Here is a 15,876-nt window from a genome sequence, read left to right as displayed (position 1 = left end):
AGGTCTAGTATGGGTCTGAGGTCTCCGTCTACCTTCGGAACCACAAAGTAGTTTGAGTAGACCCCTTTGTTGCGTTCTCTGAACGGCACTGTCTCTATGGCTCCCTTTTGCAGGAGTTTCCGCGTTTCTTCTCTGAGTATTGCCAGTTCTTGGGCCGATCTCAGTCTTCCCCTTGGTTTCCTGTTTGGAGGTCTTTTCTCCAAATCTACGCAGTACCCGTACTGCACAACGTTCCGTATCCACTTGTCTGTGGTTATACGCCGCCACTCCTGAAGGTAGAACCTCAGTCTTCCGCCTACTGGTGTCGTATGCTCGTAGGCTCTTGAATTTTCTCTTCCCCCTGCTGACACTTTTTTGCGCCTCACCCTTGGGGTCCTGACGAGGGTAGGCGTCCTCTTGCGTGCTGAGTCACTTTGTCGAGGGCTGTTCGCCCCCTCTCCTCCTTTGGCCACGTCCGTTCCCTCTCCCGCGAAAGGACTGGCCCCGAGGTTGATATTGCCAGTTTTGCTTCTGTTGGCCTTGTCCGTGACCTTCACCCTGCTGACTTTGTTGGAACGCCTGGTGCGATGTCCCCTGCTGGCTTCCTCCCCTACCGTAGGGTCTTCGAGGGATTTCCTCGCCTCATTCCCCTCAGCTGTAGGGCCCCCATGGACCTCGCCGTCTCGTTTTCTTTTTTCAGCTGGGTGAGCTTGTCGTCCACTGTTGCTCCGAACAGTGTCTCTCCATTGAAGGGGGTGCCAAGGATGTTGTTCTGCACTTCCGGTTTGAATCCCGAGATTCTTAGCCATGCATGCCTCCTCTCTGTGACCACTATGGCCATGAGTCTTGCTGAAGTCTCTGCCCCATCCAACGCCGTCTTTATACAGGAGTTGGCGATGTTTTTGCCTTCATCTATCAGGTGAGAGGCTCTCTGCTGGAATTCTTCGGGGAGGTGCTTTACTAACTCCCCCATCTCATCCCAGTGCTGGTACTGGTGTCTATTGAGGAGTGCATTTGAATTCGCCATGCGCCAGTGCATTGCGGCGTTCCTCTCGACCTTTCTTCCTGTGAGGTCAATCCTCCTGCTCTCCTTATCCGGGGGTGGGCCCGAAGTTGCTGGTACGTTGGCCCTTCTCCTGGCCGTGGAGGCTATGATGGAGTCCGCGGTCACGCTACCCTTGATGTAAGGGGGGTCCAGGGAGGAGTGCTTATATTTCTTCTCTGTCCTGGGCGTGATCGACCGGCAGGTTGCAGGTTCCTTGAAGGCTTCTCTCCCCTGATTCATCACGCTTTGTAGCATGGGGAGGAACTGGCTCCTTGTCTGGATGGGGAGCAGTGTCTCGACGAGAAAATCGGCTTTCGGTTTCTCCTCGTCGAGTTTGACGCCGAAGGCCATTGCTGCGCTCCTGACCACCATATTGTAGACCCCGATGTCGTCGGGTGGCGAAGGCCTCGAAGGGTACGTGTCCACGGGCTCCTCCGGGTTTTCGGTGTCGAGATCGTGCCATTCGACGTCGTTGCTGGTAGATGCCGCCGATTCGTAGAACGACCGTTGGTCTTCTTCCTCGGCTTCTCCCTCATAATAGGGCTCTTCTTCCTCTTCGAGTTCTCTTGTCAGCCCTTCGGCGTCGAACTCGTCTTCGACCTCACCGACGTCCGCTGATGAAACCGTTGGAATCTTGAATTCCCTCATTCTGGCGTCGAACTCCTTTCTTTGAAGGATGTTCTCCATTTCGGCCTCGAGCCGCCTCTTCTTTTTCTCCATCTCGGAGATGCTTTCGGCGTCGACCGCGGGTCTTTTCGATGAAACTTGCGTCGACGTCGAACGTTCTTTCTGCGTCGATCGGCCCGTTTCATGGGATGCTTTCGACGACCCTTGCCTTTCGGCGTCTTTCGGCACCAGGGAGTCCTTATCTAAGGATCCGCTCGGCCTCTTGTCCGTGGTTCCCCCTTTGGACGTCGACGTTTTCGGCGTCGGGGCTCCCTTCGTGGACTTTGACTCAGATTTTCTCGAGTCACCCTCGTGTTGTCGAGGTACTTTCTGTTTTGCGCTCGACGATTCTCTTACCTCGTCTTCTTTTTTCTTGTCGGTCTCTACGACCGTGAAGTTTTCGGCTGTCTCGGCGTCGTTGTCCTCGTCGTCCGAGGAGAGGCCCAGAGCGTAGAGTGTCGGGGGCTTCCCCTTGCCATCCATGCTGGCGTTGGCCCTTCTCTGCCGCTCTCTCACCCTGAGTGTCTTCGGCGCGAAGGCTGAGCAGGCGTTGCAGTCGATACTCTGGTGATCGACCGGTAGGCAGAGGTTGCAGACCGGATGCTGGTCCTTCTGCGCGAACTTGTGGTGGCAGTTTGGGCAGAACTTGAATGGCGTCTTGTCCATTGCGCTCAGGGTCTCTGAGCGTGCATTCTCCAAGGCCGTCGAATAAAAGGGCGCTGGTCCTCCTTTCTTCGCGCTCCTGCTGAAATCTTTTCCTTTCCTGATATCTTCTAGTGTTTCTATCGACGAAACTCGCTTTTCTTCCTTCTTCCTTCGAGTGTAATTCTGGAGCTTCCCGATGACGATCCAGACCCAACGGCGGAAAAAAGAATCTGAAGATGGCGCCCCAAAGGTGGGACTTCCGCAGGAAGCACGACGACGTCACGGGAGGTGCACCAAATGGTGTACGTCGACGCCCACCTGGGCTACGAAAAAAAACAAAAAAAAAAACAGAGAAAAGACTACGAATCCGGACCCAACCACAAGATCGCGGAATAATGCACAGCATAGTGAATCCAGAAAGATTCACGCTGCAAAAGTATCTACTTAAAGCATCTCATTCTGAGAAATTATATTTTAATACCTATTGTTGGTTCTAAAATAAAACAAGGATATATTTTTTTATATATAAACCATTGGCCTAGAGTTCAGTTATTGAGACTGTGTGAAACCATTTGCTGACTGAGTGGGTACAACAAAATGCTTTACACTGTCCTCTGATACTGCCTTACTGCTCGACCAAGCTACCACTTTAGAGAGAAAGGTTATATCTAACTTTAGCCTCTGCCAAACCTCTGGGGACTGTGGACTCTGTACACCCTGTACCTATTTGGGAACAGTATATACAGAGCCACTTTCTCACAACGGGTATCGTAAATCGACTTGTAGGACCAATCTCCAGAAGTTAAACTGAGTGGTGGGCAAGGTCCAAGTCAGCACCAGCAGTATACCACCAGCGGCACAAGGGCGGCCGGGTGCAGGATGCAAAGCAGAATCCGGAGCCCAATGCGTTTCAATGGGGATCGTTCAAGGTAAAAAGAGGCTGCAGGCTCTGGCTAGGAGGCCAATGGCGCTGAACCACAAAGTGGGCTCAAGCCTTGTGATGCTCGGGGACAGAGTAACACCTTTGGTCCTCTTCTCCAAGTTACCAGCAGTGTCCTTAGGCATTGAGCTTTCCCTTACTGGAGCTGCGTGCAGAGGCTGCAGGCAAGGTTGGTCAGTACAGGAGGGGTAAAACCCAAATGGATTACAGCTCTGGAGGACCTTGTTGACAACGGTGGGCCATTTCAAATCGGGACAGAGACGATGGGTGCAGTTGTGGCTTCGGGAGTCGGGTTTTGGCGGTTCGGAGGCCTCAGAGTCTTCTCTTTTGGAAAGGTTTTGGAACAGGTCTGCTGTTCACTGAAGGTCTTGAGTGTTTTTCAAAGGCCGGCAGCCCTCCCAAGTTTCTGGAGTCACAGCAGCAGGACAAGTTGACTTTGGCGAGGTTTCCAACAAGGGATGCACACAGTCTGGCAGGGTTGGTGCCAGGTCAGCTGCTGCTTCTCTCTCCTCGGCTTTTCGGTGTCCTCTCTCTTCTTAGGTCGGCAGGAGCTGCTTCTCCGGTGGCAGGGACTTCCCTAAATACTGAATTTAGGGGCATTAGGGGAGTGTAGGGTAATAGCCAATGGGCTTCTGTCCCTTCGGGTCACTATGCCCCCTATATGACCACTTCCTGTGGAAAGTGGACATAACTCTTTCCCAGAATTCCTAAGTATGCCGTCACAAAAATGGCTGCTTCTGAAAAATCGTGTTCACATCACTGTAGCCCACCTTAGGGTTCAGTACTAGCCTGGAGGTGAAATGCTTCCCTGGTCACTGGCAGTAGTGGAACTGACGAGTCTCTTACGGTGGCACAATTCGTGCAGCAGCCCAAGCGAGACCCTCGTTTATCAGCCAAGGCCCTAAGTACCAGGGTACCACTTAGTAGAGACTTACGGTAGTAGCTAAAGTAGTAGCTTACGTTTTTACTAACTAGGAAAACATTGGCACATTTTTAGGGTAAGGACACTGGCACTAGGGACCTGGTTAGCAGGAACCCAGTACACTTTAGTCAATGCTGCAACAAATACCAGGCAAAAAAGGGGATGGGGGGCTACTCCAACAAGTACCCAGCTTCCTACAATCACACTTCTAAATTACAACAAAACAATGCTCTTTCGTAATTCCTGATATATTTTGAAATATGTTGACTATTCATTCACAAGCTATTTAAATGTGTTAGAAACAAAACTGGCACCCTAAAGCCTTTTGTTTCACCATGATTATCAGACAGCTCACTTGACAAAATCCTCTAACTGTAGTAAGAGAAAGAAAAGTAAACACCATTTTCCAGGATAAGCTAAGCACTGATCAGTAAAAATTCACACAGACATTTGACCTCTAGCCATGAACAAACCGCAAATCTGACCAGATAAAACAAGATTCAAAGGCATCTTTATTGCTCATTCACTTTCTGAATGAACAGAACGCCTGTTCCTTTCCAGCTCAAGGTCACTCGCCAGAAAGGACCAGTAGGTCCTAAAAATAGCTCAACCTGATAAAATCAGACTAATCATAGTGAGTGGGTGAATAGATTTTTCGAGGCCTGTAATGTTTCTGAAATTGTCCTATTCTTCTGCTGTCTTGCCCTTTTTTTACCACACTTTAGGTTATCTTCACATGGAGGGCTGGTCTACTTGCCCTTTAGGTATTTTACTTTCAAGATAAGTAATTCTGATTGTTTTTGCAAAGTTGCTGCATGGTATTATTTCTAATGTTGCTGTTGTGAATAATTTCCCCATAGCGAAAGCTTGCTTAGCCTGGCTTGTTCGGACACAGATCAGGTTTAGGGTGTATAATGTAGTCACTTCATGCCATTTCTTGTCAGTTTTATTGACTTTCTATTCCTTGTTCAGACTATCAATAAACCAAAAGCAGGAAACTGTGACAGAGTTTGCGATACCAGAGATAAGGTTGCAACTAGAACACAACACCTGACACAGTCTTCATTTGTTTCCTATCTAGGTACTCTCAATTACATTTCATGCATCCATTTATTCAAATGCATGTTCCTTTTACTATTAAAACACAGTAGCCAGTACGTTTTAATGATGGTTTCATTGCAGTGTGATAATTCAGCTTGCTGAAATATATTGTTTAATGTGTGTCAGTATAATTCAATATCTTTATTTTCAAGTTATGTTTTCTAAACAGTAAACAAGGTTTGACGGAAACTTAAGTGAAATGGCATTAAGACTCTTATATTGATTTTTGCAATAATATTCAACAAAGTCTAAACAGAGTATATAAAGGGATCTGCTTCCAGGGGACAGCAAGCTGAAGGTCGCACAGACGAAAGTTATAAAAATCTTTTGCTTTCTGAAGGCTAGAGGAAAGCAACCACAGCCCCAGACAGGCTTAGTGCCCTGCCTAGAGACACCATAGACGCTGAGAGTGGGGGAAGAAAAAGCAGCTGTCTCCTTATGGATCAATACCTCTGTTCTTATACTAAGGTAGGTGTGTGAGAGAAGGGCAATCTAAGAATCTCCCACAGGCTCCTTTTGGTGCCACGTGTAGCTTAGTTAGAGAGAAAAGGAGAGGTTGCAGAACTGATGCAGAGAAATTCTGAGTTACTATAATAATGTTGAACTATGTTTTATTTTCTGTTTGATAGCTAATATTGTTGCCACTATCTTGTTTGTTTTCACTGTAACCACTATACATAGTGTGCACAAGGATAGGTTTTTAATTTTAATAACATCATAAGAGTATATGCCTAGTGTGAATTCTTTGTCTTTTCATGGTTAAAGGAGGCCTGGAACCTATTATTTACAAATAGTTCTTTGAGCCTCATAGGACTGATGGTTGCCAAATGCAAATCTTCCTTATGTAATGTTCAGTGGGTTGAATTGCTTACAGTTCACTAGGGTCCCTGTCCCACGATAGTATGTTGACTGAATCTGCTCTGCCAGAGAGACTTTTAGGCGTATTCTGGAGAGATTCCAGAAAATGTACGACACTAACCATGCTTTATTAGTTTTTAATTTAGTGTTTCTACCATAAAACCTATAAAACGTGGAACACTGTGCCCAACTTGCTAAGTAGATTAAGTGGTCACATAGAAGGAAACAATGAAGGTGAGCATTTAATGAACTGAGAGAAAAGCATAAATAAAAACATAAAAAGGTTTGTATATATATATATTGTACTCTATGGTCATTCTTTTAAGTAGCAAGTTATATGTAAGGGAACTGGATGTAGCATTAAGATCTATAGATGGATCATACTATTGAATGTAAATAAAACACAAAGTAAAACCGTAGCGAGGTGCCTTTACTTAATTAAATGGGTTAAAATAATGTTCCTCACTGTTCGCTTAAATATGATGGTCAGAAGTTGTACAAACTACAATGTTAGGGGCTGTAAATGAGGAAAATATTACTTAATTGTAACTATAGGTTTGCTGCTTGTTTGCATTTCAGATTAAAGTTTTGTGCATACTGCCGCCATGTAATGGTTCTGATCAGCATTACCATTTCTTCAAAAGGTTATTTTTATGGGTGTTGACTATGGCAGTATTTCTCGTTACCTTTCTCAAGAGGTCTAATATGTTCTGTGAGTCATGATTTCAATAACTTGCCTTGCTACCCACATGTAACTTCTGAAAAAGACTTACAAACTTAAATGTTCTGATTAACTGGTGACATTAAAATGGTACATCTTCACATTTTAAACATCTTTCACACTGCATGTTAGCCCTTCATATTCTTGCTAATGATAAGGTAGTGGAAAATATAAGGCGGGGGAGGCAAAGTGAGGCTGTGACAGTTTGAATCAAAATGGACAGGTTGACAATCTGGCAAAAGAGGGTTTTAATTTTAACCAGAAACTGCATTTGCTCTTTGTATTTTTATTTGAACCATTGCAGAGTTAATTTGTTACAGCAAATTGGAACAAATGATTCACATTTTAGAGGTATTTGCCTTGATAGGTGATAGGCTTAAATTCATGCTGGATATCACTGAAGTGAAAAAGCTCCACACACATTATCAACAGGTAGCTTGCACCTGTAAAAAAAACACTAGGATGATTTTCTATTTTTTTATGTTTTGCTTGTAGGAAGTATACTGAACATATATGGTCTAAAATGCTGTTATAATAGTGAGAAGGGGAGATGGAAATAAACGAAACGTGAATACTGACCTAACTGAAATTGTACCAGCATGGTAATGTCACTGTGGTAATAGGATCTGAAAACTTGAAGTGTTGAGCTGGCTTCTTGGATCCGCCTGCTTATGGTACGATTAACACATTTTCTTTTTCTCTGTATCAGTTTTTTTTTATTGAAGTTGTTTTGAGGACACAGCGTAAACATTTACTAATAGACTGACAGTTTTGCTGGTTTTGTAACTTGATAATGTTTAAGGGTGAAATATGTCAGGAGAGTTCAAATACGAGACAATGAGTCCATCCTAATTCATTCATAATGATGCACTAAAGAAGAACAACAAGCGAGGGCAACGAAAATGTGTTAAATTATATTTTACTGAAATGAGCACTGATTGGTGGAGCTGTTTGATCAAAATGTTCAATATCACCCTGAGGAAGGGAGTGGATGCTTCCAAAAGCCAGCACGTTGGACAAGAGCTTCAATGAACTATGAATGTTTTATTCACTCCTGAGAATTCCAGAAAATACATTTTGTGCATACTGTCTCTCATACAAACGCATATAAGGTGTATGGAAGTGGGCTTTTAGTGTAGAGAAATAGGTTTATATTGGCAGACTTCTTGGCATAAAATCTTAGTGTATTCACTTAAGGGGTTATATGCCACCCCTTGAACGTGCCTTGTTCCATTTGAACACCATACAAGCCAACTGCTTACAGTATGTGTGTGATGTAGCATCCTTATCTGAAATCTACAACGTAGTCCCTCAATGCGCTCTTAAACGCATTGCCTGTTTGAAATTCATCCTCATCTAAAATGAGTTATAGATTTTCATGTTCAGATAACGGAATGTGATAACGAGAGCCGACAGAGTCTGACCTTGGGGCAAGTGGTTAATGAAAAGGTGTATGGGCTTGGTTGTCCTACATTTATCTTTTACTTGAATATTGGTATTAAAAGAATGTCAATTTATTTTCTAGATATAATTTATTAACATATATTTATATGTTGAATTTTGCCAAAGAATTTTTATAGTTGAAGAATCATCATGGCCTTAGGTCCAATGTAAAGCTTTCAGTGCGGAGTCTATGAGTTTAAATTTTCAAATATAGCAATTTGTTTTTTCTCCAACTGGAAGGCATACTTCTGAACCAAATATCAGGCAATCTGAAGGTGGTGTTCAAGTGTGCTGCATTGTGGCTTTTAGATCGACGTGGAGTCATTCCCAGCAAGTCTTTGGCCGATGCACACTTTCGCAAAAACCAGATATGATTCAGAACCAACCATCAGATGAACCATATAGGAATGAGTAACAGATTGAAGCTGCAAAACAAGGACAAACCTCTGCTCTCCTCAGATGAGAATTGAGGGACGCAGCACGCCCATTCCTCTGTCCTCTACATATCTACATTGTGCGTGTAGGGAGGAGGTGCACAAATACTTCCTTGTCTATGCCCTATTTGGGAAAGCAAGAGAGGGTTTAACTGCCCATGCTCTCCACATGAGATTGTGCTGGGGCGTTAGTATGCCTAAACATGTACTCTTTTTTTACTGTCAGAGGGGAAGCGCCAACATTACCTGTGCCCTCTTCAGATTAAAGGACTCCTTCTCTTTGGCTGTCCGGTTCTCAGACATGAACGTCTGAATCTCTTTCAATTTGCACTGTACATGCTCCAGTTGCACTTTCAAGTCCTCAGAGAGTTGTGCCGCTTCTACTGCCTGAGGGAGGGAAAGGGTGCGATATTTTAGAAAAGGAAGACATTTTATGGAATTAGCTTGTTTCCAGTGCCTGTAGGACATAAAATGGAAGGGTGGTTAACGAGCAGGAGACAAAGACAGCAGATAAGGTGCACTTACACAGTCGATTGGGAAAGAAAGGAGTAGCAGAGGAAAAACCAATACACAGAGAACAGTAATCAAGCAGGTACTGTATACACAGGATATAACTTGTGTTGATATGAAAGGAGGAGGTAAGGCAATAACTGAAAGAATAATAAAATATTTTTGGGGTCACACCTTCCTCTTATTCAGCTCCAATGCTTGAGTGCGCAATGTCAGCTCTTTCTCGATGGAACACAGATTCCCCTGTAAAACACGCTCCTTCTCCTCCAGCTTCTGCACCACCAACAGCTGAGAGTCCACCTGCAACACAACGCTAGCATCAGATGAGAGCCCCAAATCTTAATATCGCAGAGCCCCCAGGACATGGTGTTGCACCGGGAGCAATAAAGCAAAGGCAGCAAGAAGCGTGACAAACCCGACCTCAGACTGAGAGCCCCAGCATGCATGCTAACAAGTCCTTTATTTTAAAGGCTTCTAGTGAAATAACACTCTCCCGGAGATATATCGCTCTCGATACACTGTATTCTTTTGGCTAGCACCTCTGTCCTATTGACTAGCTAAAGCAAACAAACTCTAGTAAGACCAGAAAGCCTGAAAAGTTTTTGAGAACACCGGCTTCCTCATAGTATAACTCTAGCCCGAAGGTTTCATTTAACAAAATCTAGCACCTACTGGACAAACAGAATAAACATGTTTTAGGATCCTATCTTTGGTAATACCACTTAGTTTTTTGTGTTCATCATAGTTAGAACTGCCCTACTATAACATCTAAAAGTTTTGTTCTAGGCAGACGTTATAACTCTGCCTGGATGTTCATTTTGAGCGTTTAGTGTGTCATTCTCTGAATTTCTATCCCTCCTCCATCACACAACATAGAGTAAGCCATAATAGCTCAGCTTTGCTAACCACTGGGAATTAAGTGTCAAAAGGGTGTTAATTCGGCCTAGAACAGTACACTGGCATGTTTACCTGCGCTAAAATGGTACCTGGGACAAGAGCAATGCTAAGTTAGTCCATTTTTATCACATCTAGAGTAAAATTAATGGTAGAGTTGGTGAAAAAGGTTAGGCACACGCAGCTTTTGGAGTAGACCACAATATAAAAGAACTAAAGAGGTCAGGATGCAAGGAGATGGGAAGGGGCTGGAATATTCAGAAGTAGACTAAGGGATATAAGTGACGCAATTTTAGTTTTGGAATACATTTGGTATTTGTGGGTAATCATGTGGTCAAGGAGCAGGTTACTTATTTTGCCTAGGAGGTTATGGGCAAGTGACAAAAAGACGATTTCGGTAGCCTAAACGAGGGAATTACACCCAATTACCTGGCTAATTAGCTCCCTAAGCCTCGAGTATTGAACTAAACAGATGAGGTGCAAAGAAGTCTCCTCTGTTCGATTATACACCTGATTTTAATTCACTAAAAATATAAGATATGCATCGTTGTATTAACTTTAGCCAAGCTAGGAGGGATTGGCCCAGTTAAGATCTTACTCCCAACCACAAAAATGTGAAATCAGAAATGGTTTAAATATGTAGTGGTGTGTTCCTGACTAAGAATTTCTTCATTTGTTACTGTACATGGGGCAGGCCAACAAGGGCTGGTCAACTGCTCTTCCTTTTAAACGTATAAACAAAGAGGGGGCGTCAGGTCTTCCTCAAGCAATATATAGGCAGTATGTCGAACTGGGCAAGTTAGCCAAGGAGACCATGAAGGCACACTCTGTTTTGGGGAATAAGGCACACGCGGATGATACTTTGTTTTACATTGACGCTTGGGTTAGGGAAAGGATTTCTCATGATAAAAGTCAACTTGTCTTTTCATGTGACTTTGGCACCTTTCTCAGCAAGCACGCACCTGTGACTTAAGTGCCAACACCTGATCAGCCAACTCATCCTTCTCCTCTCGCAGCAGCTTGTGAATCTGGTTGGATTTGATGCGCTCGGACATGAGCTTGAAGTTGGCATCGTCTTTTTCACGCAGCTGCTGCATCAACCGCATATTCTGCTCCTGCATGTCCTCAAAAGCCTGACCAGTCACATCCATCTCCGAAAGCAAGGCCTCCTCCTCCTAGGGGAAAGAGAGGTACAAGAGGGGAAAAGAGAGAAGGAAATAAGGGAGAGGGAAGAGAGAGCAATAAGGTGTTAAAATGTTGCTTAGTTCAATAATTGATGCCCAGTGTCCTGTTTCAGTATAGCTGTACTACAATAGGGAGGTGTGAGAAGGTGCTTCTTTTGACATGGTTAACCGCCCACCTTTTCCTGAAAAATGATGAGGTTTTGATTGAAAGTGCACAGGGTTCCAGGCAACTATGAGCCAGAGCTCCTTCCCTAAAACTGTACCACAATTGGCGACGTCAGATCCCCCTGTAAGTCCCTAGTAAATCGTTCCCCTGGTCCCTGGGGCATGTGGACTAAAGAGGGTCCCCTAGGGGCCCCTCACCAAGACCATGCCAACTGCCTCTGCAGCCTGCATGCCTTGGTGCAGACAAAAACTACAAAATCGACATGGTACACTGCCTGTGTGCCATGTTAAAGCAGCTGTAGGAAGCTGGCTCTGTATATTGTATACCACTAGGTGGTTATACCATGCACAGATTCCAGAGATTCCCCCAGAAGGGTACAGGGCTCAAAGCGAACCCAAAGTGCTCTATTTGTGGTAGTGTGAGCGAGAAGTCTTAGGCCTAACACGGAGGAGTACAAGACATTTGTTGTGCATAGAATGACCAATAAATGACAGACAACTCTAAAAGGAGAGCCACACCAATTTTATAAAAAATAAGCGTTGCTCAAGATTTATTTTAAGACCAAGAAATGTGAAAAGGTAAGTACATTTTTAAATAGGAATTCTTTTCAGTTTCAAAAGTGAACACTTAGTGCAATTTTCAGTCTCTGCAATGTTAACCTATGGAGGAAAACAATAATGCGATTTAACAGGTAAGGATACCACTTACAGTCTTCATGTTGCGGGGTCAGCAGAGGGCAAGGTTCAGGTAAGTACAGACACTGCACCACCAACGGCACGGGGGCGGTCGGGTGCTGAGGTCAAAGTTGATGATCAGACCCAATGTTACCCAATAAACCGGTGGTGCTTGAAGAGACACTGCTGGCAGGTACGTAAATCAGTTGCAGGCGTCAAGCTTCAGAGGTTAGAACCAGCACCGGGGGAGGAATGGTGTGTGGGGGGGGATTGGGCACAAGGCAACACCAAACATACACCACCAGCGGCATAGGGGTGGCCAGGTTCAGAGGTTAAACACGGTGTTGGGCGCCCAATGCAATTCAAAGGAGAAACTCAGTTGGTGAAACAGGCTGCAGGCGACAAACTTGAGGCTGCACAAAGGAAATCAGCAGAGGTAAGTGGAAATACTGTAGGTCGTGGGCACACCATTGGTTAATCATCCCAAGGCCCTGGGGCTTTGGGTGCAGGGGTGTCCTTTGACGTTGGGTTTTCTTACCGGGGGGCGAGCCTTTGGATTCACACTGTAGGTGTCGTAGTGGAGTCCAGGAGTGTAAGAAAGTGTCTCTATATATACTGTACCCTAGTAGGTACAGGGTGTACAGAGTCCACAGTCCCCAGAGGTTTGGCAGAGGCTAAAGTTAGATATAACCTTACTCTCTAAAGTGGTAGCTTGGTCGAGCAGTAAGGCAGTATCAGAGGACAGTGTAAAGCATTTGTTGTACACACTCAGTCAGCAAATGGTCTCACACACTCAATAACTGAAATCTAGGCCAATGGTTTTGTATATAAAAATATATCGTTTTATTTTAGAACCACAAGTAGGTATCAAAATACATTCTCAGAATGAAATGCTCTAGTTGAGTACTTTCAATAAGCAATAGACTTTTAAATGCAATAGCTAGAGTTGTTGCAATAGGCAACACAATTTAAACACAATTATAACATTGAGCTCATTGGGAATTTTTATGTAAATGCAATTTCAATTACTTTGCGTATGATTTTCTTACTCAGGGTTGGATCCTGGATTCAGCCCTGGTGCATTTCCTGTAAACAGTGGAAAGAAGTCGTTTTTGTTACACAGGCGATTTTTAAGGAATATTTGTATGTTTCAAAAATCGACACTTAGAAGAATTTCTGGCAAAAACCAGGCAATGTTATCCTATGGAGGAAAGTCAAGTTATCGGTAAGTACAGATGTAATTACTTTTCAGCGTCAGTGCTGGGCACCAAGATCCAGCACTGGGATCTCTCCTAATAACAGGTTAGTCATTTCGTTTTTGTTGTTCGGCTGAGTTTTAGTGAATATTTTAAAGTTTCAAAACTCGACACTTAGTATTTCCAAGTGAAACCAGTCAATGTTACCCTATAGAGAAAATGTAGGTTATCGTCTTTAAGGTAAGTACTCGACTGGCAGAGTTCAGGTTCTGGGCATAGACTCAGGGGTCTCCCAGGGTCAGGTAGGTACAGTTGTTACACCCTCAGCGGCACAGGGGCAGAGAGAGTTAGGCCCAATGTTAGCCTTAGGCGGGCAGGGGGCCTTTGGTTGGTGGCTGCTAGCAGGCAGGCCACGAGGCTGTGGGAACTGGGCTCCTGGTCACTCACACAGGACAAGTGGGGAAGTAAGATAGGATAGATGTTGCACTTCCAGGGGCACTCGGGCGGCTGTGTGCAGGGTGCTTTTGATCCGTCGGGCGCTCAATGTATTTCAATGGAGAAGCTTCAAGATGAACAAAGGCTGCAAGCTCGGGCCGGAGATTCTTCAGGTGTGACCACCACTTCGAGAGGTAAGTTGGGAAGCTGTAGGTTAGGTAGGCACCCAGGAGTTGGGCACAGGGGGCCGCAGGGCACCGGGTGCAGGGGTGCCTTTTGGCGTCGGGAAATCTTATACTCTGCTGGTCGCGGTTGGAGGGGTCCCTGGTTATGAGGCTGCAGGCGTCGTCAGGAGCGTCGAGGAGGGTCCTTGGGTGCTGGATTCTGGGTCACAGTCGCCGGGGGGACGTCCTCGCGGTCTTTGTTCACTCAGGTACAGGCCGGGCTCGGCAGGTGCAGAGTGTGCAGGATTCGCGGTTCTTGGCTGGCCCCAGGAGTTGTTGCTTGTTTTGAGCAGAGCCACTGCTCGTGGGAGTTCCAGTCTTTTACATGAGCAAGGCAGTCAGGTCCTCTGGGGTTTTCGAGGTTGCTGACCACTGGAGACGCCAGGATTTAGCAGGAGCAGGTTCGAGGGTCGACAGGCCTGTAGGGCTGGGGCCAAGTCAGTTGGTGTCGTCCTCTTGTTAGCAGCTGCACGGCAGGTCTTCTTTCTTCTTGTTCTTCTGGTTTCAAAATCGGGATCTTGAGGAAGGAAGGTTCAGGGTGCCCCTAAATACTAAATTTACAGGTAGGTAGAGGTCAGGGACCAATGGGTCCCTTCCCTGGGGTGGGTACACCCCCTAGCCTGCCACTCTCCAGTGGGAGGGGGGCAGGAGCCTAGTCCTGATTGGGTAAGGCTCCCCAACCGCAAGATGGCGAGAGCCCGGAGTTGTGCTTCTCCTCGCCTACCTGAGGGGTGGGGTTGGCAGAGGCTGGCACATCCCCTTTCCTCACTTGGGTTTTCCCGCCGATCTTCCCGCCAGAGTGGGGGTCAGAACAGGTGGGGGCCAGTTGCTGAGTACAGCAAGTGGCCAGGAGAAGCTCACAAAGGCGACATGCCTTTGATGCTTCCCCTGCTCATCCTGGGGAGGAGACCTAGCACCTCGCCCAGGATGTGCATTGTTGCAGACCCATGAGAGCGGATGGCTCTCTACCCAGGGGTCCAGCAACAGGTCTGCTGGCTGGCAGCCTAGGCAGCCTCTCAGTCAGGACGCTGGTTGTTGGTTAGTTTCAGGGGGTATCTCTAAGATGCCCTCTGTCGTGCATTTTACATTAAATCCCACGCTGGCATCAGTGTGGGTTTAATGTGCTGAGAAGTTGGATACCAAACTTCTCAGTCTTCACTGTAGCCATCATGGTGCTGTGGAGTTTGTGATGTTGACCTCCCAGCACCATATACTCTTAAATGGCAGCACTGCACTTACAGTGCCCGGGAATGGACCGGGTACTGTAGGGGTACAGGGCTCATGCACCTGTACCCACACCACTGGCATAGTGCACCCAGCTAGAGGGGTGACTGAGGTATGCCAGGGCAGTGTGTTTGTGGGCATGGCACACAGGGATGTGTGCCATGTCGACTCTCTGTTTTTTTCTGCACCAAGACACTCAGCCTGCAAAGGCAGTGTGTGTCAGGGTACAGGGCCTCTAAGAGTGGCACAATAAGTGCTGCAGCCCTTAGGTGCCTTCTCTGGTCACAGTGCCCTGGGTACCTATGGGTATTTACAAGGGGCTGACATGTGGCCAGAGATGCCAATTGGGTTTAGGCCTCAATGCAGTTTTTAGGGAAGGAACACAGGCCCTGGGCACCTGATTGGAAGGAGCCCAGGGCACACTCAGTCAAAGTACATCAGCAATTCAGCAAAAAGTGGGGGCATACCATGCAAGAAAGATGGCACTTTCTCACAAGGGGGGGGGGGTCAGCCAACGCTGGTCTTGAACACAGGATCGCTAAGAAACCTTTTCTGGATTGGTGGGCCACAGTCCTCGGGAGTTCTGGTCTTCTTCAAAGGCAGGCAGTCCTCCCA

General features: G+C 45.9%; 1 protein-coding gene across 3 annotated transcripts in view; it reads right to left on the bottom strand.

The window, feature by feature from the left end:
• RNF40 (ring finger protein 40) overlaps window positions 1-15,876 on the bottom strand; it is a 160,538-nt gene that overhangs the window by 17,743 nt on the left and 126,919 nt on the right. For 2 of the 3 annotated variants that reach the window (XM_085618455.1, XM_085618456.1), the window contains exons 16-18: window positions 11,121-11,333; window positions 9,439-9,564; window positions 9,001-9,141 (exon numbers count right to left, since the gene is read on the bottom strand). In XM_085618455.1, coding sequence (XP_085474581.1) covers window positions 9,001-9,141; window positions 9,439-9,564; window positions 11,121-11,333 — 480 coding nt within the window. The remainder of the gene's footprint in view (window positions 1-9,000; window positions 9,142-9,438; window positions 9,565-11,120; window positions 11,334-15,876) is intronic. The other variant, XM_085618457.1, reaches the window with a different exon arrangement.

Source organism: Triturus cristatus, chromosome 7 (genome assembly GCF_964204655.1).
Source record: "Triturus cristatus chromosome 7, aTriCri1.1, whole genome shotgun sequence".
Taxonomy (NCBI): Eukaryota; Metazoa; Chordata; class Amphibia; order Caudata; family Salamandridae; genus Triturus; species Triturus cristatus.
The sequence above is the reverse complement of the archived record's forward strand: the minus strand, read 5'-3'. Positions and strand labels throughout refer to the sequence as shown.